General features: G+C 49.8%; 1 protein-coding gene across 3 annotated transcripts; it reads right to left on the bottom strand.

Annotated features, from left to right (window-relative positions):
• Positions 1-102: 102 nt before the first annotated feature.
• On the bottom strand, positions 103-21,754 carry LOC119234830 (anthrax toxin receptor-like). Of its 3 annotated transcripts, none has more exons than XM_037497870.2 (16): positions 21,323-21,754; positions 18,121-18,192; positions 16,794-16,865; positions 15,000-15,081; positions 14,877-14,910; positions 13,805-13,884; positions 13,661-13,729; positions 13,265-13,345; positions 13,113-13,173; positions 10,960-11,058; positions 6,839-6,908; positions 6,203-6,293; positions 4,849-5,136; positions 2,722-2,799; positions 1,337-1,413; positions 103-382 (listed from the first exon to the last, which is right to left on the bottom strand). In XM_037497870.2, the coding sequence occupies exons 1-15, from the start codon at positions 21,598-21,600 to the stop codon at positions 1,360-1,362; spliced, it is 1,509 nt and encodes a 502-aa protein (XP_037353767.1). In that variant the 5' UTR covers positions 21,601-21,754; the 3' UTR covers positions 103-382; positions 1,337-1,359. The 3 variants fall into 3 exon arrangements, with proteins under 3 accessions (XP_037353767.1, XP_054546115.1, XP_054546116.1); XM_054690140.1 differs by lacking the exon at positions 21,323-21,754 and adding an exon at positions 19,234-19,278; XM_054690141.1 differs by lacking the exons at positions 18,121-18,192; positions 21,323-21,754 and adding an exon at positions 18,014-18,041.
• Positions 21,755-22,470: the final 716 nt, after the last annotated feature.

The following is a 22,470-nucleotide window of genomic DNA, read 5'->3' as shown; positions in this document are numbered from 1 at the left end:
CAGGACAGCAGAGCAGGGCTCGCCCGGGAACCACTTCTCCTGCTGATGGAAACATATCCGACTCCTTTGACTGTAAACTAAGACTCAATACCTGTGTCCGATTCAGCACATAAAGGGCTCTTTTTAATTTGGGGTTTTGGTGATTTAGAGGCTGGGCTATGGGGGTGGGAGGGGCAAAGGACTCCACCGAATATTCCCACAGGGGCAGGGATCATTGGAGCATCCGGATGGCAGAGGGAACAGACGAGTGGTGGGGGCCGGGATGGGGTGCGTTGGCACTCATAGCAGCAGCTGTTGAGGAGGCTGGGTTGTGGGCAGGAAAGTGGGTAGCCGGGCATCTTCTCACATCAGGACCGAGTGGGCTGGAGTTCGGGCACTACCACTGTGGGAAGAGAAGAGACAGGTCAGTGAGAAGCCACTGGAATTGGGAAGAGGAACTTGTGGTTTCCTTGGCTCAGGGGGGCTGGACCTTTGAGGACCCCTTTCCTCTTCCTGGGTGTCCTCCTGCCTGGGGTCCCCCTTGGAGAGACTGTTCAGGTGTTGGGGTGTGCCCAGCCTTCCCAGCCACCCAGGGCTCTGACACTGAACTCCTTTTGCTCGGATGTTGACGATCTCTGCTTCCCCTGCCGGGGAGCCTGGAGAACAAGGACAAGTTTTGACTAAATGAAGGCCCCAGAGTTCCCCAGGCTACCAGGTGTGTGCTGAGGGTGTGTCTCCAACCCAGCCAGGAGGGCCTCAGCAAGGGAGGCAGCAGCTGACCCACTTTAGAAGGTCTTGTTTCTCTCCTTGACATATCCAGAAAGTGGTAATAAAACAATGAAAAGGGGAGTGAGGGAGGTGAGGCAGTCAAGTACTCTCTCTGCATTAAATATGGGAGGAGACAGGATTGTATTGTCTGTCCCCAAAGTGGCCCAACCCTTGGTGACCAATGAAGACAGGAGTGTGGTGAGGGGATCATCCATGTGCACAGCCAGAGGACACCGGGTGCTCTGTGCAGGCAGGAGCAGTGTGGCCACGTCCAGGACAGCGGAGCAGGGCTCGCCTGGTGCTGGGTGGGGATGGAGGCACCGAGCACTCCCCATCTGACTGTTTCCAGCCTTTTTATTTAAATTGCGAAGCGCTGGGTAATGTTGTAGATTTGTCTCCTGCCATCTTTGAGATGAATTCAAGGAAAACAAACAGTCCCTGTCGAGATCAACTGGTAGGCTCCTGGGCACCATGTGTCCTGTCTTAAGACATTCTTCATGACAGATGCTGCACCCCACAGTCCCAGATGGCAGCTCTCAAGGAAAAAAGCATGGGCCTGTCCTTAGGGAGCATACCTCGTCCTGCTTACCTTGTGCCTGGGCTAACATCTCATCAGTGGGCCTGGGTTGCAGCGTTGAAAATTGTGCAACAACTTTCCAGTTTTCTCTGAAAAACAGAAGGGCCTTGAGGAGTCTCTGAACATGATAGCTGCCTCCAGTGAGACAGTGTCTCCTCCAGTTCCCAAAAGCACCTGATCTCCGTCCCCACAAACTCCCTGGGACAGAATTGTGGACTCTACGTACAGCAATGGGCCTGGGAGCTACTTATATTTTGGGGGGGGGGTGAGGATGTGGGTCAGGGATTGTTCAGGCATCTGGAACAAATTAGTATTTTCTGAGGACAAGCCAGTTGCTACTAGTAGAGTTAAATCACAAGGCTGGATGTGATATGAGATGTCATGGAATGGAACATGAGGTGCCAGCAGGGTACCTGGGAAGGAGCTAGAAGGAAGGGAGGAGGAGGCCTGCACTTGTGAGGTCCACCAGGGAAGACAGGGAAGGGGCTCCATGCCCTGTCAGTGTGCAGGGTCCTGCTGACGGAGGGTAGAGAGAACAGGAGCCTCAGGACCGATCGAGAGTGACCTGGATGCCTGGTGGGGGATCCTAGGGGAGTTCTGGACCCTGCACTCCAGCTCCGCCCTGGTGTTTTCAGAGGGGGAGCCATGTCCTGTGAACAGGAATGAGTCCTTGATCAGGGTTTCCTCCTCTCTGGAAAGTTTTTGGGCTCTGCTGTGTCGCACACTGAGAGGAAGGCAGGGCTGGATCTCCTGATGCCATAGAAGCTCCTGGAGGAAGCCATGGCCCAAGCAGGACAGAGGCAGGACCAGGAGGAGGGGCAAAGCCAGGCAGAAATTGTGGGCTGTTTCTTCCTCCACCCCAGCCATCTGGACTCTATTCTTGTGGTGGGGGCCCCCAGTGTTCGGTTGTGACTCAGCAGGGCGGGCCCAGCACTTCCTGGGGAAGGACATTCCCTCAGGCTCCTCCTCCCTGAGGCCCTTGTCACCCCGGGTGAGGGCAGGAGGACAAGGCAGAGGCTCCTTCCCTCCCTCTGCTGAGCCGACCTCTGAGGGCTGCAGGTGCACCAGCATGTCCACTTAATGGGGGAAAGAAGTAGACTCAGAAATTCCTTCTTTTATTTTCTGACCTTCAGGAACCTTGTGATTTTGTTTTAACCCACTCTTACTGCTCAGGGAACCCAAGTCATTGTTGAGGCTGATGAGAACCTCTGTGTAGTCACCAATTCCATAAATGTGGGTCCAGGGAGGGAGAGCCTGGTACTGGAGCCAAGGGAGCAAACTCAGTACCCTGAACACTCATGTCCATCCACGCCACACCTTCTGGACCCACCCTGTCTGTATCTCTCCTTCTGCAGCCCCAACCTAGCCACAGCTCCCTCCCAAAGGACACTTCTCACCTCTTGGTGTTTTACGTTTTGATCTCTGTGCGCACCACAAAGGACCAGCACCATAGGGCATGATGTTGAACAGGTTTCCTAGGAAGAGAAAGCTCTTGTCTGGCAGTTCTGGGGTGCAGACACAAGAGGTGTTGCCCCAGCACCTGTCAAATTCTGGCCCCTCAGCTCAGGCTTATAGGGAAGATTCAAGGACACTGAGTTAGCAGGATCCTGTACTGCAAGGGAGGCACTCCATGGGAAGCACAAGCAACCTCTACATAATTTGCAAGGATGATCCTTCCCCAAAAGGACAACAAATTTTTCCTGTACCCTGGGTTCCCTGGGGCTGCCCTTTGAAGAAGTCTGGTCTTGGGGCTGTGCAATGTAGAGGTGGACAATGGGGTGGAACATCAGCAGAGGCTGATTGGCCTGGTGTTGGCAGATGCAGCCTCCCTGACCACAGTGCAGCAGCACTGAGGCCAACCTCTGAGTGGGGCCGGCTTCCTCGTTTTCCTCCATATTGGTCACAGTGGCCCTGCTGTGCAAATTCTGTGGGTCCTGTTTGGGCCTCCACACCCAGGTAAGCCATAGGCAGCTCAGCTGACCCTTGCTCCCAGTGCATGTGGGCTGGGCCTTCCTCACAGCTCATGCCAGGTAAGACTCCCTTCACCTCCTCAGCCCTGAAGTCCCCAAAGGACAAGCCCAGTCCATCCCCAACCTGCCAGGAGACAGGGAGGAGCTCAAAGAAATGCAACCCAACAGGGTCAGACTACAGGAGGGTGGCAAGTACTGGAACCCTGAGGTTCCTTTTCCAACTGCTCACTTAACCCAGGGAAGGACCAGCCAATGATCAATCTTGGAGAATTGAGAAAATGAAAAATAAGTTCATGTCACTGTGGATCATGGCACTTGCTGATACAGGCTACTGCTATTTGGTAATGTGATGGAGGCTCCAGTCAGACTGTTGGGAGCATGGAGAGGGTGTTGTCTGATGACATTTTGTGAGTCCTAGGTCTTCCCAGGTTTTCCTCCCTGGCCCTCTGTCACCCTGTATACTTCTAGCTCTCTCTGTGCTTGTAGGTAGCAATGGTGGGGTGGGGAGTAGAAATATCCCACAGCTCAGGAGGCCTGTTTGTGAAGGTCTGTGTGGGCCTCAGAAACAAAAGCATAACTCCCACCAGCTCCTTGTTCTAGAAAGTGAAAGAGACATACACAGGATGAAAGGGCTGTGCAGGGCTCTGGCCAGTCCACACAGGCAGGAGGGGACTCTGCTCAGTGGTGGTGAGTGAGGACGTGGTTTTGGGTATCACTGTGGGTGCCCACCCTTTCGGTCTGTGGCCAGCAGGCTACATCTTCCCAAGCACCTGACTCCTCAGTTAACTGACGGGACACGATACATTCTAGGCCCTGCTTGTTCCCAGCTGCTGCTGTGCCTTCCCCTATGCTCCTACCTCTCTCAATCCAGCAGTGTCCTTGCTGCCACCACCATGCTCTGCTGCCCCCTCCTCCCTGCTGACTGTCCTCTGCTATTGCTCTCCTCTATGAGAGCATGTGGTCCCCAGATGGTGGCATTGTGTTCTCCGCCTCATGCCTGCCCAGTTACCAACACCGGCCCAGACCCCAGACTATAGCTGCTGTACCACTTCCTTTCTGTCCCTGTGTGCCCAGTATGGTCAGCACCCCATTACTCAGAAAGAAGATGTTGGGAGGTGGAAGCAGCACTGGGGATGTGCAGACACCGTGTTGATTTCTAAAGCTCAGCTGCCCAGAGCTTGGGAATTCTGCTCATTCTGTGTCCCTGAAGGTCCCCTGCTTCTTTCCTCAACAGCAGTGTCCTCCTGTAGCCTCCTGTCCACCTGAGTCCTTTAGAGCCTGGGGGCCACGAGGAAGCCCTACCCGGGATTCTGGGCCCTTCTTCCCAGGGACCAGGCAGCCCATAGACCACAGGCTGTGCAAGCACGAGGCAGGAAGCCCCTGCCAGGTCATCTCTCTGCCAAGAAATGGAGGGCAGAGCCTGTGTCTCCCTTTGCTCCTTGAAGACTGTGCGCTGAGGGAGCAGCAGAGACCCAGGGCAGCACATGAAGGGTCTCTAGGGTAGTTGTCTGGGAGGTGTGCTGCTCAGGGAGGTGTGCACGTTGGGGCACTTACCTTTTCGAAAAAATATCTCCACAGCAACCAGATCACCAGCGGTATTAAAATTATTCCTACGACCATTAACAAATGATAAAAGTTGATATCGGGAAACTGAATGTTTGTTCCTTTTTCGGGAACTGCCATTGTTGCATCTGGATAGTTCACAGGCGTTGTTGATACTGGAGTTTTCACTGTCGTTGATACTGTAGTTTTCACTGGCGTTGTTGATACTGGAGTTTTCACTGTTGTTGATACTGGAGTTTTCACTGTCGTTGTTGATACTGAATAGTTCACTCCCACATTCTGCAGAGAGCACACAGACCAGGAGTGTGGGCCTGGGGCCTCCTAGACCCCCACTACCGTGCAAGCACCCTAGACTCCCGTCAGCCCACTCCCATTCTCTGCAGGTTGCCACCTGGATGGAACACAAATCCTGGGCCCGACTATACTCAGCGCCCACCATGGAGGTGGGGCACACCCGCCCACTAGCTGTGCTCAGAGGCTCAGCCCAGAGTCTTGTCAAGGAAACCAAAATCCTTGAGGAGTGACCAGCCCAGCCCCTACCTCATGCCCTGGCTGACAGTGCAGGGACACAATATTGAACAGATACACAGATGGGTTTCTGAGGGAGGGTGGGGGTACAGGAGCACCTATTGAGAGGTGGGGCTGCAAGAACAGAGCAGGAAACCCAGGTCCTTTGCACCTGATGGCCTCCCTCTCTTGGCCTTGCAGCCGTGGGCTGAGCTCCTCAGTCTCTCTGAGCCTCCACGTCCACATGTGAGCAGGAGGTGAGAGGGTCGTGAGGTGTGGAGGGTCATCAAAGTCCTGGCACGGGCAGGGTCCCTGTGGGGCTAAGGAAGGGGCTGTCTTGCCGTCATTCCGAACAAAGGAGGAGTGGTTCTTAGGTGGGACCCAGTCTCTGCTCAGAGCAGCAGGCAATGCGAGGGGATGTGAGAGGGGCTGGGTCCCATGGACCAGGGTGGCAGAGAGAACAGCAAGGTCAGGACTGCTGAACTGCGGTGCTGTGCCCAGCCTGGAGGCTTTCCTGAGAGCTTTTCTAATGTGCCCCATAACAGATGAGCTCTGCCTTGGTGGGACTCCTGATGGGCTGATGTGAGTCCTCTGGCTGGTCTGAGTGGATGTGCAGACACAGTGCAGATGGACACACAGGAGATAGGAAGGGGCCTGTTACCTTCCTTCCCAGGTGCCCCGTGCTGAGCTGAGTCCTGACTGGGAGAAGCTGCCCATCCTGTCGGCATCTGCTAATGCAGGGCCTGTCCTGGGCACTGGTCCTCTCTTCTGCCTCCCTAGCATGACTCCCTCCCCAGGGCAGGCTTCTGGGCAGCCCAGAGGGAGACCATGTACCTACCTTGTCACCCCCACAGTCCTTGATGTTGATCTTGAGCCCGTTGCTGATGAAGCTGGCACCGTTGTTCAGGCTCACTTCAACAGAGATATTGCTAAACACAGAAAGGAAAGATGGTGTCCACAGGTGCAGGTCGGCACAGCTCTTGGTTTCTGCTCGAACCATAGCCCACAGCTCTCCCATTGTGACAGGTCTGAACATCAGACATTTGGGGCTACTGGAGGGCAGACAGCCTGGGGAGGAGACTCCACCCCAAGTCCCATGAGGTCCACCTCAGTGATGAGGATGACCAGTGAGGGACTCTGCATGGGGTCAGATGCTTTGTGGTCACGAGCTCATTGACCAGGGAGGCTGTGTGGTGTCACCATCCTGACTCGTATGTATTTTCATTGTGCTGGCTCCGCTCTGAAGGCTGTTGGGTGCAGAGTAGCCCCCCTGGGTCTCTCATCTTCCACATCCTGTCCTCAGCAGTAGCTGGAGCACAGCAGATCCCTGAGCTCATTGGGGGAGCACCAAGATGGGCAGGTCAGGCGATGCCTTGAAGCCTCCCAGAGCACGTCACATGCTGCCCAGCAGAGGTGCCCCACATTCTGCATCTTCTGGGGCAAAAATGCCTGCCTGTCCCAGAGTGGCACTTACTTGGCTGCTTCCTCTATCTTGGCTCCCGGACACTTTATGCTGGTGTCTTCCACCTGGGTGGCTTTTATATCTAAAGCAAATGAGACAGGAAGAAAGTCAGTGGACGTGCCCATCCACCCCCGCTCCCGTCTGCCTGCCCTTGGCTGGTGCAGCTCTGCGGGTCAGATGCAGCGTCTCCTCTCTGCCCTCTCAGAAGCTGCCCGCACCAGCAAGGGCTATGGCCTGCATTGAATGGGATCCGGCTCTCCAGGGCTTACGTTTATGGGACTGGCAGGAAAGCAGGCAATAAAACACAAACAAATTAAATAAAAGCCAGAGAATTAAAACTGTGACATTAATGAACAGTGTTGGACACAGAATGAGGCAGGCACTGACAACAAGTAAATTTAGGGAAAGAAATAATTATACAGAAAATTTCATCACACTGGTATTTAAATAATTGTTTGTCCTATTTTGATAATTACTAAATTAGTTGATGCTGTTTCACTTTCATTTTTCAATATTTCTATAGTCCTACATTATTGAACATTTTAAAATTAGAAATAAGTTCTCTCTGTGGGAGCTATCCTTGAGGTGAATGTGATGAGGGCAAACTTAGGGCAAGATCCCAGGGCAGAGTTCTGCCCTGTGGGTACAGCATGCGTCAAACCCTGAGGCAGCACTACCTGACCTTGTCCCAGAAGGAAGAAGAAGGTGGGCAGGAACTCTTGGTCCTGGAAGAGTTCGGGTTTTAATCTAAGGACAATGAGTCTGTTGAGGGGTGAGCCATCTCAGCACATGCTGTTGACATCGAAGAAATAGGGCCTACCCTGGACTGAATATGGGGATAAAAGCAAAGAGGGATCAAGGATGACATGCAGGGTTTGACCAGCTCAAGTGGGTGATGGTGGTGCCATTTATGAGATAGGGGATTTCTGAGGAGGGGACAGTGATTTTCTTCATTTCCTTTTGTGTTACATTGTGGAAGCATGGCAGTCACGAGGCTCTAAGATGTCCCTTAACTTGTAGTTGTGGGGTCTGCTCACTTCTGAATACCTGGTCTTTTACATCCCTGAACTCTGGCTGAGTGGAGAAGGCCCAGCTGCCTTTGTGCGCTGATTTACCACTCCACGCACACTGGCCCAGTTCCGCAGGATCCCACTTTTCCCCTCTGTGATTCACAATTGAGGGCCTCTTGGATTTGACCACAATGCTACCAGAGAACAGTCCTTTCCTTGGCTTCTGTTTACTCGGGCTTCTCAAGACCCTAGTTGGAACCACAGCTCTGCACTTGCAGACAGATGCAGGCTGGCTGTGGCTCTCAGTTGGATCGGGGGAACCCAGACCTGCACCCAGAGACTGTGAACAGCAGGAGGGGAGGAAGTGCTGCAGGAGGGGCCATGCTCAGGGGCAGGCCTGGCCTCCAGGCACAGCTCAGGAGACATCTTTCTAAAAGTGGAGTGCATTTTAAATGTTTTTCTAATTCCAAAATAATAGACTTGTTCTCAGTTTAGGTGTATTCTTTAATTTTGATAAGACAGGAGGCAGGTGTCACAGACAGACGCTGCAAACATAAACAGACAAAATCAAACAAAAAATTCTCCACGTATAGCCCTAATATCTTCACGTTTTTAAAGCATCTATTTAACATTAGGAGCATCTTTTCGAAATTTGTCTCATGAAGAAACATTGTGTCACACCCAACAATTTCTTCATTTCTACCTGTTTCTTTTTCTATCAATGCATCAAACAAAATGAGGCTTTACTATGTGGCATTTAAGAGTGTTAAAGGTACTTGTTGTTAGACGTGGGGTGGCGTCATGTTTTTATTCTTTTGATTTCCCTGCTTTGTACTGTGTGTCATTTTCAGTATTAATCTCAGAACTACTAAGGTTTTTCTCTCCTCTGTCATACGTCAGGGCTGTTCTGACCTACGGTACATTCCCACATGGATAAGCTTTTTGGCACTAAATTGTGCATCTGCTATGAACCTCTGTCTCTCTTCTTCCTTTTTTAGTAATGAGAGTGAAATAGCCATCATGTGTGCTAGAGGGTGGGGTTTGTCTATTATCCAAAAGGTAGGCAAGGAATGGACAGGATAGAGAGGAAATAATACGCCAAAAGACGTGCTTTCTTGACTGACCTCCGTCGGGTGTCCACAGTCCAGAGCCAGGAGGAGCAGGTGATGGCCGGCACCTGCATACCGAGGGCTCATCAAAGCATGGAGGACTACAGAGGAGTTTTCAACCAAGATTAACTGGCCAAACTGAATATTTCAGTTGCCGCATTAAAAAAACTACCATGGAAATCATCAAACATTACACAATAAAGGCAGTTAAGAAGAAAAAATGAAGCATTGATTTTAAATTTAGTTATACTTATTTATATTTTCTAAAATATTTTCCTGCATGTTTTCCTAGAGCAAAATGTTACCAAAAACAACTAAATCAGGGTCTCCCCTGGTGGCGCATCGGTTGAGCACTGGGCGGTTTGATCCCCGGCCTCCGGGCAAGGGTCCCAGATGGCACCCAGATGTCTCCTGCCGTCCGCTGCTCCCCTCAGCAGTGTATTTCATCATTCTGCCTGTTCTGTTCCCAGCTCTGGCTCTGGTGAATTCTCTCACCCTCCCATGCTTCTGACTATACCCAGTGCTTGTATAAATATATAAATAAATCTAAAAAAAAAAAAAGAATGTTTAAAAAAAACCAAAACACCTAAATCAGTTCTCATCAGTGCATCAGACTCCATGCAGCAAACAGCCCAGCCCACCTGCTCTGGTGCCTCTGGCAGGAGCAGATGGCATTCTGCAGAGGGCCCAGGACTGTGGGGTGGGCTCTCCCCTGGGAGGCCCTGGCACTGGTGCAGCTTGGGGACACAACTGGCAATCCCCTCACGAGAAAGAAGTGCATCCACGGGCAGTATCAGTATCACTGCTGGACAGATAGGACCCACCGACCCAGCCTAACGTCCATCTGGGCAAGGCACAAAGCCCAGCAGAGACAGTCAGATAACCTGGGTTACTGTCCATCTTTTCCTTCACCAGTTCATGATGTTGGGCAAGTCTTCAGCTGACCCTGCTTCAGGTGCAGACCCATACAGAGCAATGATAACAGGTCTCTTTTGAGAATCAGGATTGGTCCTGAGAACATGCACCCACCGAGAATGCATTTCTTCTATATGAAGGAGTTCTCAGACCCTGCATCACTCTGGAGAGTATAGATGGAAGGAAATCCAATTCCCTGAGGCCAGCTACACACTGTGAGGTTGGGTGTGGCAGCGGCACTCTCTGCTCTCTTCTTTGCACACATAGAAGCAAGGAGATTGGGGTAGGAGTGTGCTGGGGGAAAGGAGTTGCTCTAGGTTTACCAGATGACCCTGCAATAGAGAGTCACTGAATATCAGATCAAATGACATTTTCAGAAGCTAACTGGGAGAGTGAGGGTTTCAGGAAGTCCAACTGCACCCCAGACATTCAGTAGGGATGATCACACCCACCTCAGCAGCAGGTCGGGACACTGGCCTGTCCTAGCTGTGTGCTCCCTCAGGCCACCCCTCCACCGTGGAGGTACACAGATGGGAAAGTTTCTGCAGACAACGGGCTTACATATATCATAAAGCTTAGAAATTGCAGCTAATATATTGCTTCTTTTTTATATCAGAGAAAACAGAGCAAGAAGGGAACATCCACATGGTCATGATCACACAGGTAATGTGTGCCTGTGCCAGATCCCAGGACCTGGACCTGGTGTTGGCCTCCTCTCTCAATTGACGAGGAATACACCCTCCTGGGAAAGCTACCAGTGCACCTCGCCTGAACTCAGTGCCCAGGACTGCTTCCATTTCACCTGGTAGACTCGTGAGTTTGGGGTCCTTGTTTCCCAAGGAAAGTGAGAGATGAGGAAAGCGCAGGGGATGCAACTCTGAGGGAAGACCCTCCTCGCAGGGAGCAGCCCTGACATGACACTTTCGCGGCTCTGGGGATGGACGGGTCCCACCCACGTCCCTCCTTCCACTCTCGGTACTGCCTCTATCCTCACAGCACCCACAGGGAATGGGCATCAAGGGTTTTGGAGGCATGTTGGCTGAGAGAGACAGCATCTGTGGGAAATTTTTTACTTGTACAAATCAAGGAAGGTACTTACCAAAAAATCTGTTGTCATTTATCTTAATTCTGCAAAGAACTTGGTTTATGTTTTTGGTGTTATGAAAACCTCTTCCAAGGATGGTTACATCAAAGTTTTCTGCAAGGGCAACATCCAAAGGTGTTTGTAAGGAGGGGTGAGTTCTTTTGCCTCCATATCTCATACTATGGCAGTGTGCCCCCAGTATGGAGCCCCCAAGGGACTCCTGGAGGAGACAGATGTTCTGAACAAACATCTTGTGTCTCCTGAGGCTCACCTGGTGTTTCTGAGGGGCCACTGTGAGGACGCTGGGCTGAGCTCTCGGGCACTCTCACCACAGCTGCTAACCTGCACAGCCCATTCAAGGTTCCACCTAGTCCCGTCTCCATAAATAACCCAATGTGGGTTTTCAATCTTTAAGTCCTGAGGCTCCCTAAGGGGTGCAGGCAGTGTTCTCTAACCTCTACCAGACTGCCATCTTAAACAAGATCGGCGTGAGACAACACAGGTTGTGCCACTTTGTCTCTTGCTTGAACTGAGCACCCTGGCCTGGTTGCTTGTGAAATTATTTGATGTATGGGGTCTGTTTCTCTTCACCACCTTTTTGTGTGCCTATGGCAGACTGGTGAGCTCAGGAATAAGGTGGGACCCTGGTGAGACAAGCAAGGAGCAGCTGATCCTGTACCAAAGAATCCCCCTTCCCTTAGCTATGAGGCAGATCCCTGAAGATGATTGTTGTTCCTCCTCTTACTGACCCTCTGGGGCCTCCTAACTTCCCTACCTAGGGACTCATGGAAAGCTCTTCCTTTTGCAGTGTGGTGGGGACTGATTTGCTAAGGGACATCCTGTCCTACTCCTTGATTGGACACATGGGATCTCTTCCCTTGGAATAAATATCCGGGGACGCAATGACGGCAGCTACGGGTTTGGTTGCAGGGATTTAGACAGGGTACTATGAAGGCCTTCTTGCTTCTTGCTGAGACTGATGCCTCAGTCTTATATCTAGCTAATTCCACTGGCCTGTGCTTGATATGCCCAATGGATTCAGTTAATTAACTGGAGGAACCAGTTCTTGAAATGACAACACAATCTTGAACTTGGCAGTTTGGATTTCTCTTGGATCAGGGCTTCCTCCAGCCATCATAAGGCAATGTTTGTAAATTCTTTGCTTTGAAGAAAATAGATTCTAGTGCTGTGGACAGAGTTTGATCTGCTGATTAGCTTTGTAGGCCTTCAAGTGTCTTCAGAAACATGGGTCCCTTGCTCCAGGTGGCTGGCCATGGGAAGCGTTCTTCTGACCCAGGTCAGGGTGCTCCAGCCTTCCTTGCAAGGGTACAGAGGCAGAGCCAGCTGACTGGGTCTGGATGTAGCAGGTCAGGCTGTGTGCTATTGCTAGGGAAGGGTGTGGTTACCTGTGGAGCAATGCTGCCAAGGTGGGACAGCACAACCTGCACTCACAGGCTCTCAACGAGAGAGGCCTTCTAGCAGAAAGTAGTGCCTGGACCTCCTCACCACAGAGCTTCAGGATCTCCTGGGAGAGTGGGCATCCTTATCTTGGTCCAGCTCTCAGGAGAGGCCTTCCCCTATTACCCTGAGGATGGTGTCAGCTGGGAGTGTTGGTGTGGAGGGATGATGGTAAGATTATGTTCCTATCAAGACACTGGACATTGAGCAGGGTCTAGTTCTTTTTTTCATCCTCTGGAATCATCATTTTCTCTTTTTCATTTTGCTGATGAATTACACTCATGTTTCAATAACTGTATCAGTCCTGCATTTCTGGCGTGATCCCAAATTTGCTCTGAAGTATTTTACTTACTTGTGAGATGTTGGGTTTCATTGCTAGTATTTTCTTTAGGGATTTTAAAATATATTTTTCCTCTTTTTTAAATTAAACTTTAATTTTGTGATTAAAAAATGAATTATACTAACTTAAAGTGGTAATCATTTCAACTTTTATATGTCAAACTGTTATATGATATACCTTCAACTTACATAGAACTGTATGTCAACTTTAGCTCATGAAAACTGGGAATAAAGAGCATTTACATGTATGTATTCACATCACACACATTTAAACAACAAACTTACACTACATCCATCACACACATCCAAGCACAATGTACAACACACGCAAACATACATGCCTTTCTTTAGAATAAGGACTCAGCTCTTACCTCCCATACAGTACTCGGTCGGTTCCATTTTTGTGACTTCAATGCAGGACATATCTGCGATCTGAAACAGAGAGTGGTTCGGTCAGGAAAAGTGGAAAGTGGGCATGGTAAGAGCCACCTCATCCCACCCCCCCGCACCACCCCTTTCTCACGAAGTCAGCGACGTTCCTGAGATCAGCAAATCCAGTGTCCACACCAAACACGTGCTTCCTGCTGTCCGCAATATCCATGAGCTACAAGAGGAGCAGAAGCCTTAGACCCACAGCAGGGTGAGGGGGCAGGGGACCCCATCCCAGTCTTTAGGCTCGGGCTTCATGCCATGTGAGACTCAGTGCCCCACCCTGGCCTCGCCAGCAGCCCAACTTTCTGGATTGGAAAATTCTACCTGTTCCCCAGGTCTGTGGGCTCATACAACACTGTTACTCATTTCTGCAGTGGTCACATGTTGTCCAGTTATTTGGAGTGAGTGAGTTAGAGAACCATCCTCTGGGTGGCCCTTCCAGAGCTCCCACAATGAGACTTCTCAGTTGGCTCCTGTTCTGAATTACCTGATATTTCCTGTAGGTGTTTACACCTAAAGCGTAAACAGTCCCTCCCATTTGTCGAGTCAGCCGAGCCTAAGACAAAGACTGTGTTAAGTGCAAATCACTGAACATGTGGAGTAAAAGCTGGTAAAGGTGGGCTGGACTCACTTCGTTCTTGGTTTCCTGAAAGGCCTCTGGCGTCAGTGCTCCATCAGTCAGGGAGATAACCATGGAGTGAACCTTCTCTCCTGTGGGAGAAGCAGGAGTGGCCTGGTTAGTAAAAGTTCTCAGAGTGAGAATGCCACAAGTGAGAGGGCCACAGCACTGCCCCCAGCTTCCTCCCCTTGGGAGAAGCTGCCATACCCCAGCACCCCCATTCCTGAGCACCTTGAGGGTTGTGGAGCAGCTGCCTGGAGGGAGAAGACACCTTAGCCACTCACTTTACAGAGTTGGAGCCTGAGCCTGGCTGAGGACTTTTCTTACTGGATTTTCACTGCTACAGATGGCAGAGGCTTTACCCTGAGAGGCAAATCCAGATATTTCACTGGACAAATGACACCTTTCCCAATAGCAATGCGGGAGCACACCCACCCGACTGAAACAGATGTCCCGCAGGCTCAGAGGAGGCTGGGGCACACCTGCTGGCCCCTTAGGGCCAGTGAGTCAGAAACTGAGGTCAGAGGTCTTTGGGGAGTGGACACTGAGTCCTGCTGTAAGCCTTGCCCCACAGTCTCCCCACTTCCACCTGTTGTGCCCGGAGCATCCACCCTACAGACTCAGTCCCAATGGAGATGGTGCTGGACTGACACAGCTGCTAGTCCTGGGGACACACAAGTGCAGGAGGAGCATCAGCAGCGGGAGATGATGAAGGGGAAGGAGGCAGCTCCAGCCATGGGAACGTGGCAGAGTGTGGTCAGCAAGGGAAAAATCAAGTTCTTTTCTGCCATAAGTGGAGTCTTGTCTGCTTGAGGTGCCCTGGCCTTTCTCCCTTTTCCACAAGCTCACCTGTATGTCAGGTGCCTCATACTTAATAAACATCAATAATGTACACCCAGGAGCCCACAAGTCTCAGAATCATCAGGAGGGCTGGCTTTTCTCCTCTGTGCACAGACGAGGAGCCTGAAGTGCATATTGGGTAGGAAACTGGCACGAGAGTCAGCTCCAAGTGGGGGCCACCAGACTGCTGGTTCCCCGGCCTGACTGTCCAGGATCCGACAGTCTCGAAGTCAGCAGAGCTTACCTCCAGAGTTTGCGTTGGCGATCTGCTCATTGACCTGCAAAAACAGGAAGGCATGTTGAGAGGACTCAGTGATATTCCGAGCACTTGCTAAAGCAGGAAATATTCTTAGAGCTCTGGCTGTACCGCTTTAAATCCTTCCTGCATGTTTGTGGCTCCGGTAGGCACTGTGTTGCGTAGTCTATTGAGACCGTCTTTGATTTCTTTTCTAAAAACAATGAAATGGAGTGTTGAAGTAGGAAGAAGGGTGGAGTGTTCTCAAACAGCCCCATCTGTGCTGGCACATTCTGCACTGGGCAGACCAACCCGGACGAGGGAGGCCACAGTCAGGAAGCCTGCCATGGCCCTTAGGCCGGAGTCTTTGAAATTGACCTTCTTTGTACTCATTACTGTATCAGGTTCACAGCCCCAGAGGGCTTCATGAAGGGGCTGTCTTACCAACAACAGGCAGAGTGGGGAGCAGTTGTGACTGCGCTAGTGTGAACCTGGAACTAAATGGGACTGCCAGCTCCTCAGGGGTCCCCAGTGGGGCTCATCACCCTCTACCAGGCAAGGCTGATTTTGGTAAGGGTCACCCTGGCAATACCCCTGCTCTGTCCCTTCCTTCCTGCCCTGGACCACTGAGGGTGACTTGGAACACACAGCCTCTTTCCCTTTAGGATTCATTCTGAAGGAAGTAGCGAAGGTTCTTTGAGTGTTGAACTTTGTGATTTCAAGATCTCCTGACAGAAAGGACCTAAGGCCAGGGAAGGGGACTTAACTGCTGTCTATGCAGGCAGAAGAGCAGTGAGATGTAAACGGCAACTGTGTTGTCACCTTTGACCCACTGCTAAAGTAGATAGCAGGTAGAATTGGAACAAAATTTGGAGTGGGAGCTCAGATCAGCCTGATTGAAACTGAAGATCTAGCTGGCACCGCAAGGTTGAGGAGAGCTGGGCTTCATGAAGAATGGTTTCTCACCTCAGACAGAACTACTGCCATGGGACAAGGTCTGATAGTCTCAGGTGCATCCTTGCATGGCCCAGCCCTGGCAGGTAAGGGCCCAGAAACCATGATAAGTGGAGGTCAAACAAAGTTCTGACCCGCCCAGCAAGTCTCTCCTTCTCTTGCTTTTTTGGACATTTTTTTGTTGTGTTGACCGCACCTACCTGGACCTGCAACCCGGCACCAAGCTCAATAACCTTTACTGTGGCCAAGGTTCTCCCTGCACTTCCCCTACACCCCACTCCCAGCTCTGCTCATGGCAATGATGCCAGGTCCTGGGATGCTCAGCCAGCCCCACTTCTCTTAAAATGTCATCACATTTTTTATATGAGACCCTTATTCTTCCAGCTATTCAGAACTTCCCAGTTTTGGGTCTTTGGGCACAGTTCTGGGACCACTTATGCCCAGTTGGGATGCATTTGTCAGACCTCCTCAAACATGCAGCCCTCCTGGTGTTCAGGTCACACTCATGCCATCCCGGAGCTAAGCTCCCCACGCTGAAGCCCCCATGAATTCTGCCTGGTCCTTCTCTGTCTCCCTCTTCCCCACTGTCACAGGTGCCCCAATCAGGGCCATGTTCATAAAGGACCCTCATGTCTGCTCCATCAGTCTCCGGAATCCTCACATATCCCGTTCTAAGAAAAGGGAAGGTCACTGAGGCGAGGACTTGGGACAGGGGAAGGACAGGGCTGGAGGGGCAGAGATTGTCTAGAAACACAGGGGTTGCCGGTGAGAATGCAGGCTTTATCAGAGGGGCTGGGAGTAGAGGCTGGGGGTCAGGGTAGACATTGAAGGGGAACCAGGCCAGCCCAGGACGCAAGCATGAGGGCTCCTGACTGAAACTCAGGACCGTCTTTAGAGTTTTCCCTGTGGCCTCTGTCTGCCCCCCTGCCAGTGCCACTAAGGTCTGCCTTGAGGGAGTGAAGATGAACTTACTTGTCCGAGGTGAGCTTTAGGACGGTGTCGCCCTGTGTGGAGTAGGTGACGATTGAGACCCGCATGTTTGGGCTGGGGAGGAAGCACATGTTTGTGAGAGTCATAAACACAGGCTCTTAGTGATGCCCATGAGCAGCCAGGGAGGGGACACCTGCCTGTCTTCACTTCACTCTATCCTGGGAGCACTTGCTGAGTTCCAGAAGTTACAATAAATTTAATAAAGGAGTCTGAGGCCATCAAATGTGTGGCTCTCCAGGGAGACTGTCAGGGTGGTGTCCTGTTTCATTCCAGATCCCAACCTTTATTGTACTATCCCTCTCTTACACACACACACACACACACACACACACACACACACACATGCATGGTTTATGCCTCACATACTAGGTGTAAGTCCCTACGCCTACCCACAAGTAGCCTCTCTTCTACTGTAACTTGTTTTGGAAACTCATGGCCTTTCTCTATTGGTCTATGTTTCCTTACTCCCTCCCATCGAAGAGAAATTATTGTCCCCTTTGCCACTCATTCACATTCCTCTGTCCCTTTCCTCTCCCTGCCCACGGTCTTCTGGGTCACAGGCCCCCTTTGCCCATTATTAGATTATTACCATAGTCCCTGCTGTGCTCCCTGTGCTCCTGGCTCTTGTTCCCACTCATTTTACCCACCGTTATCAGTTTTCCTGGAGCACAATCCTCATCACCCACACTCAGCCCGAGAGTCTTTTATAACTTCCTGTTGCTCACAGCAATTGAGGCCCCTTGGCTTGGCTGTAAGAGTCTTTTTGCCCTTGACCCCAAGCTGCCCTGTCCCAGACTCAATTCCATTCCTTTGTGAGTTAACCCCTCTCTCCCCTAAACAGATCACTCTCTCCACAGGAAGTCTCCCGGATGGTTCTTGTTACCCTGTCTTTCCTCATTCTTAACAGTCCTAGTTCAAATGTCCATGTCCTGTGGGAAATCCATCCTTGAGATTTTCTCTAGGAATTCTTTTTCTTTAAAGTTGCCATGAGGGTTCTTTACCATTTCCTTTGGAACTATTTAAACAAGTGTTTTTGACTGCCTTACTGGTTACCCTGGTTTATGATCTATGACCTCCTCAATTCATCTAATATTCCCTAGACTGTGACTTGACACCAAGACTGGAAACACCTGAAGTCTCTAGGACCTTTGGAGCTGATGGAACCAGAGTGAACCGCATTTTGGACTGCTTCAGAACTCCACCTGGGGCTTCATGCTGCTGATCCAAGTGACACCCATGCCCACTGGGTCTAAGCAGACAAGCACTCTGCCTGGCACTGCAAAAGCCCCGCCACACAGAGAAGTCATACTTGTCAAATTTTTTGAGGAAATCCTCTACGAAGCCATATACATGTATCCAGTTGGTGTCCACACTTCCTGACCTGAAAATAAAAAGAAATGGAATAGGGTGAATTCTTTGAGTTGGCAGAGTTTATCTGAAACCATCCAACAAGCTACTCCCACCCCACTATGCTGCCGCACACTGTCAGCAACCCCAGTGGGCCTTCCTGATGGTGACTTTCATCATTGTAATGGGAGGGATGGCACCAACGGGTTTGTGTGCTTGCAACTGAGGGATTCAAGAGTGAGACCCCGTGGAGGCAAACAGGGATGGTTGGTTGTGCCACACTAGCTCTAGATAAGATATGCAGTAGGATGTATTTCTGGAAAAAAAAAAAGCAAAACAACTCCTACATTCTGTAACTCTGAGTCTCCTGGTCCTTCAAGTCCTTGGAGAATAAGGACATGGCCAGTTCTCTGCCTCTTTCTTACCACTGAAAAGGCGTGTGCAGATGAATGGTGAGCAAGGGTCTTTGCCACCACTTCTCAACATAGAGTTCTTTGCTTGTCCTCTCCACAGCCTCCCTGAGGCTGTATGTAAAACTGCCAACATGTGATGGGGCAAGTAAGGAGAGATGTGAATCACAGTGCTAAGATTACCACTCTTTGAACATTTATGTCTCTAAGCCAGAGCAAATGTATGAATATTATGATTCCCATTTATACACGAAGAAACTGAGATTCTTACAGTTATGCAATTTGCTACAATTTTCATGACTGGCATGGATCTAAATTCTGACCTACTGTCAAACCCATGCTCTACCTATTGCACTTGGCAGTGACACTTCCTAGTCTCAGTGTGAACTGCTGTGTCAGACGATGCTGCAAAACTCTGATAACTGACCCATTGTCTTAGAAGCTCTCATGTGAAACTGCATGACTACTTCTTTCCTAACTGATGATAGCACTTTCCACTTTCCTTCCATTACTCCTCTATTTTCTTCTGAGTAAAATGATTTTCCACAGAATAGTTAAAGGAATAATAATCTTCAATCTCACCACCTACTCTGGAAAATTTCAAATGTGTGGTAATTTTGGAGGAAAGTGTGCTCAAAGGCAGTGGAAATCCCACAGGTACTTACAGGTCCCTGCGAAGGTGAGTGGGCATGGAACAACCACAGGGACTCTGCCACACAAAGCTCTTAGCCTGCTTTAGCATTCTGCTCTTAAATGAAGATAGAGATTGTTAGGGGGAAGGATGTCCTGAGCGAATTCCATACAGGTTTTGTGGATGCACCCCCACTCCATCAAGACACTGGAAACTACAAATCCCATGATCCCCAAAGAGAAGTTGCAAGGACCTAAGGGCAGAGTTCAGCAGCCATTTGCTCTGTTTGTAAATAAAACCAGCCATCTTAGTGGGGTCAGGGCTCACAAAGCTTGTGCTCTTGGCCAGGCAGGTTTGGTGTCAGCAGGTCACTTGGGGTTCCAGGTAGGCGGAAAGGGTAGGACACATTTAAGACTTTATCTCCCTCTTTTCTCCATGAGTTGTACATTTCCCCATTTCCTTTTCCCTTGTAAATAAATCTTTGTTAACCTTTTGTGTGTGCCTGCAGTATAGGTCCCTTTTAAGCACACGGGTGAGGACCCACAGTCAGGCAATCTGTTTTAGAGTGGGGTTGCCCTGTAACAAGATCACCATAATTTGAGGTGCTACTAGTATAACCTGAGGACAAAAATTCTAGTGATTTAACTGCTGAACGAATGGAAAGGGTAGGAAAGAGCTGTATAGGGGAACATAGCCACTGGAAACCTATAATCTCTTCTCCTGTTATTAGAAACAAAGTAATAATGCCGGACTGAAATCTGGAAGATTTGTAAGTGCTGTCTTTGAGGAATGGGATCAGAATTGGAGACAGTAGGAAAGAAGCCTCAAATTTTTGTAGGAACTTTGTAACAGTATTTGATTTTCAATTTGTGTTCATGCATTTACTTGATAATTGTTAAAATAAAATTAAAAACAAATGCTAGTAGCATGATGGGATGTTAACGAAAAGGCAGATTTCAAAGCTCCAAGTCCTGGTTTCCCTAGAGAAATGTACAATAAACAAGCAGAGGCTAAAAAGGAAAGCAGAATATACATGATGGAAGCCCAATCTGCAAAGGTAGGCAGAACAGAAGGAAAAAAAAAAGCTGTAATGTCAATATATCACATTTAGGAAATAATAAGTTGTCAGTAGCAAGTTCTTACGTATCAGTAATCACTCTGAATTTAAATATATTGAATTCATCAAGCAAAGATAGCAGTGTGATTTGGTGGACAGATAAGGCCAGTTTTGGATGTATTGCTATAAAAATAGACATTTCACTTTAAAAGCAAACAGAGATTGAATGTGAAGGGATGAAAGAAGATATTTCATGCAGGGGAGATATTCATATTGGATAGTCATAATAGACAAGGTAGATGTTAAGTCACAAATGTTCACATGAGTGAAAGTTATTACATAGTGATAATGAGGTCATCACATCCCAAAGACACAAAATGTGCCCCCAACACCTGTGCACATAGATGTAGCAGGTCAGAAGGAGGAAAAAAATAACGTATTTGTAGATAACTTCAACACCTGATTTTTCAACAGTGGATAAGTCATCCTGAGAGCCTCTGGGCTACTGCCTTCAACTCTGGGACCTGCACCCATCCCGGGAGATGGCAGATACCTTCCCTGCTCTCCCCCAGGCCTGTCTGAGGATGGCACAGTGCAGGGAAAGGGGCTTTGAAAACAATCCAATGCTTCCATGAGGTCACCAACATCATACCATCGTTATTACTGAAGAGGGGAAGTTAATTCTCCGCCCAACAGGGGAGCTGGAAATGATCAAGGCCGTGTCTCCAAGCCAATGCCCTGGACCCCTTTCCTTCTTTAAGGTCATAAAGGCTTATATAGAGCCCAGCTTTCTCGGGACCACACCCAGAGAGCAAAGTGTTCAGAAAACACATTAATTGTAGCAGAAAGTAGCAAAAACTCTTAGACAGAGAAGCAGTGACACTACAGAGGGCCTGAGACAACTCAGCAGTCTTTCTGGAGTCCAGTAAAACTGGAGTCATTTAGGTGAGAGACAAAACCAAGCATAAAATGATAACCAAAAACCCAGGACATGATTAAAAAGTGCTGAGAAAGGAGCTCCCTGTAATGCCCCCCAAGTCTCTGGTCCGGTAGGAGGTCCACTCACTTGTCTATGATAAAATAGAGGTCAAGATTGCTCTGGCAGGATTTACTGGTAACTGCCCGCTTCTGCATGGTCCCGTTTTCATGGCTGTGGCCCTGGCTGGTGCTCTCCCCATCCAGGTTGATGTTGCTGTGCAGTTTTCTCCTGGCCCGACTAAGGTGGTGGAAATCTAGCCAGGTTGGGGCTCTGTGCTGGTATGCCCCACTGCTTGGCAGCAGAGGGGGCAAAACCAGCAGGAGGATGAATGCAAGCCCGGGTACCCCGGGGCAGCTGCTTCCCATTTTCTGGGCAGCTGCAAGGGACACTAATCTCTTAGTCAGGCAAAATGTGACCTTCACTCTTTCGAGCAATGTACAGGGGCCTATACCCCTTTAATCAAGTCTTTCCTTTAATCAATAACAATAGCCTCTACTAGTAGACCTGCACTAAGGGCAGAGTAGGACTGATACTGGGTGGAGGCCGCACTGCCTGCCAGGGTGTCTCCCTGACCCATAGAGACATAATACCCTAAGTTGTGATGGACAGGAAGGTTGGCATGGCGACCATGTGGTCTGTAGCTCTGCTCACTGTCTTGCCTACTGACATTCCCAGGGGGGAGTCAGGGCATCCTTGATAGGGCTGTGAGAGGAACCTCCATTTGTCCCTTATCCTGAGCCCTCACTGATGGCTGTTAAAGTCCTCTGGGAGGCTGAGTCTTTGTGAACTGCCAGAGCAGCTGGGGTGGCTTAGACAAGGACATCACTGTGGTTGAGGGGGTCGCGGCTGGGAGACCAGAGTGTTGTTATGGCCATTTGAGTGAACACTGATGTCTTCCAGGGGGTGGGAGGGTCTAGAAGTTGAAGAAAGTGGTACAATTTTGTTTGTTTAGGAGGGATTCCCCTTATCCATTGATGGGAATCAACCACCCCAAACTTAGTAAGTCAGAGAAGAACCATTTTATCATGCTCATAGTTTGCATGGACCAGAAGATCAGAGAGAACTATACTGCCTTGTTTGCTCCACGGAAATCATTGGAACCCCCTGAACTTTTAATTTTAGAAGCAGCACCCCATCTCTATTCTCCCCAAATCTTCATAACATTTTATTACAATCATATGGTTATGGGGATCCTTTGGAAGGATGTGAATCTGCAATGCAGACTCCTAATCCAG

The sequence above is a fragment of the Talpa occidentalis genome, unplaced genomic scaffold (genome assembly GCF_014898055.3).
Source record: "Talpa occidentalis isolate TD23 unplaced genomic scaffold, MPIMG_talOcc4v2.1 talOcc4.8, whole genome shotgun sequence".
Taxonomy (NCBI): Eukaryota; Metazoa; Chordata; class Mammalia; order Eulipotyphla; family Talpidae; genus Talpa; species Talpa occidentalis.
The sequence above is the reverse complement of the archived record's forward strand: the minus strand, read 5'-3'. Positions and strand labels throughout refer to the sequence as shown.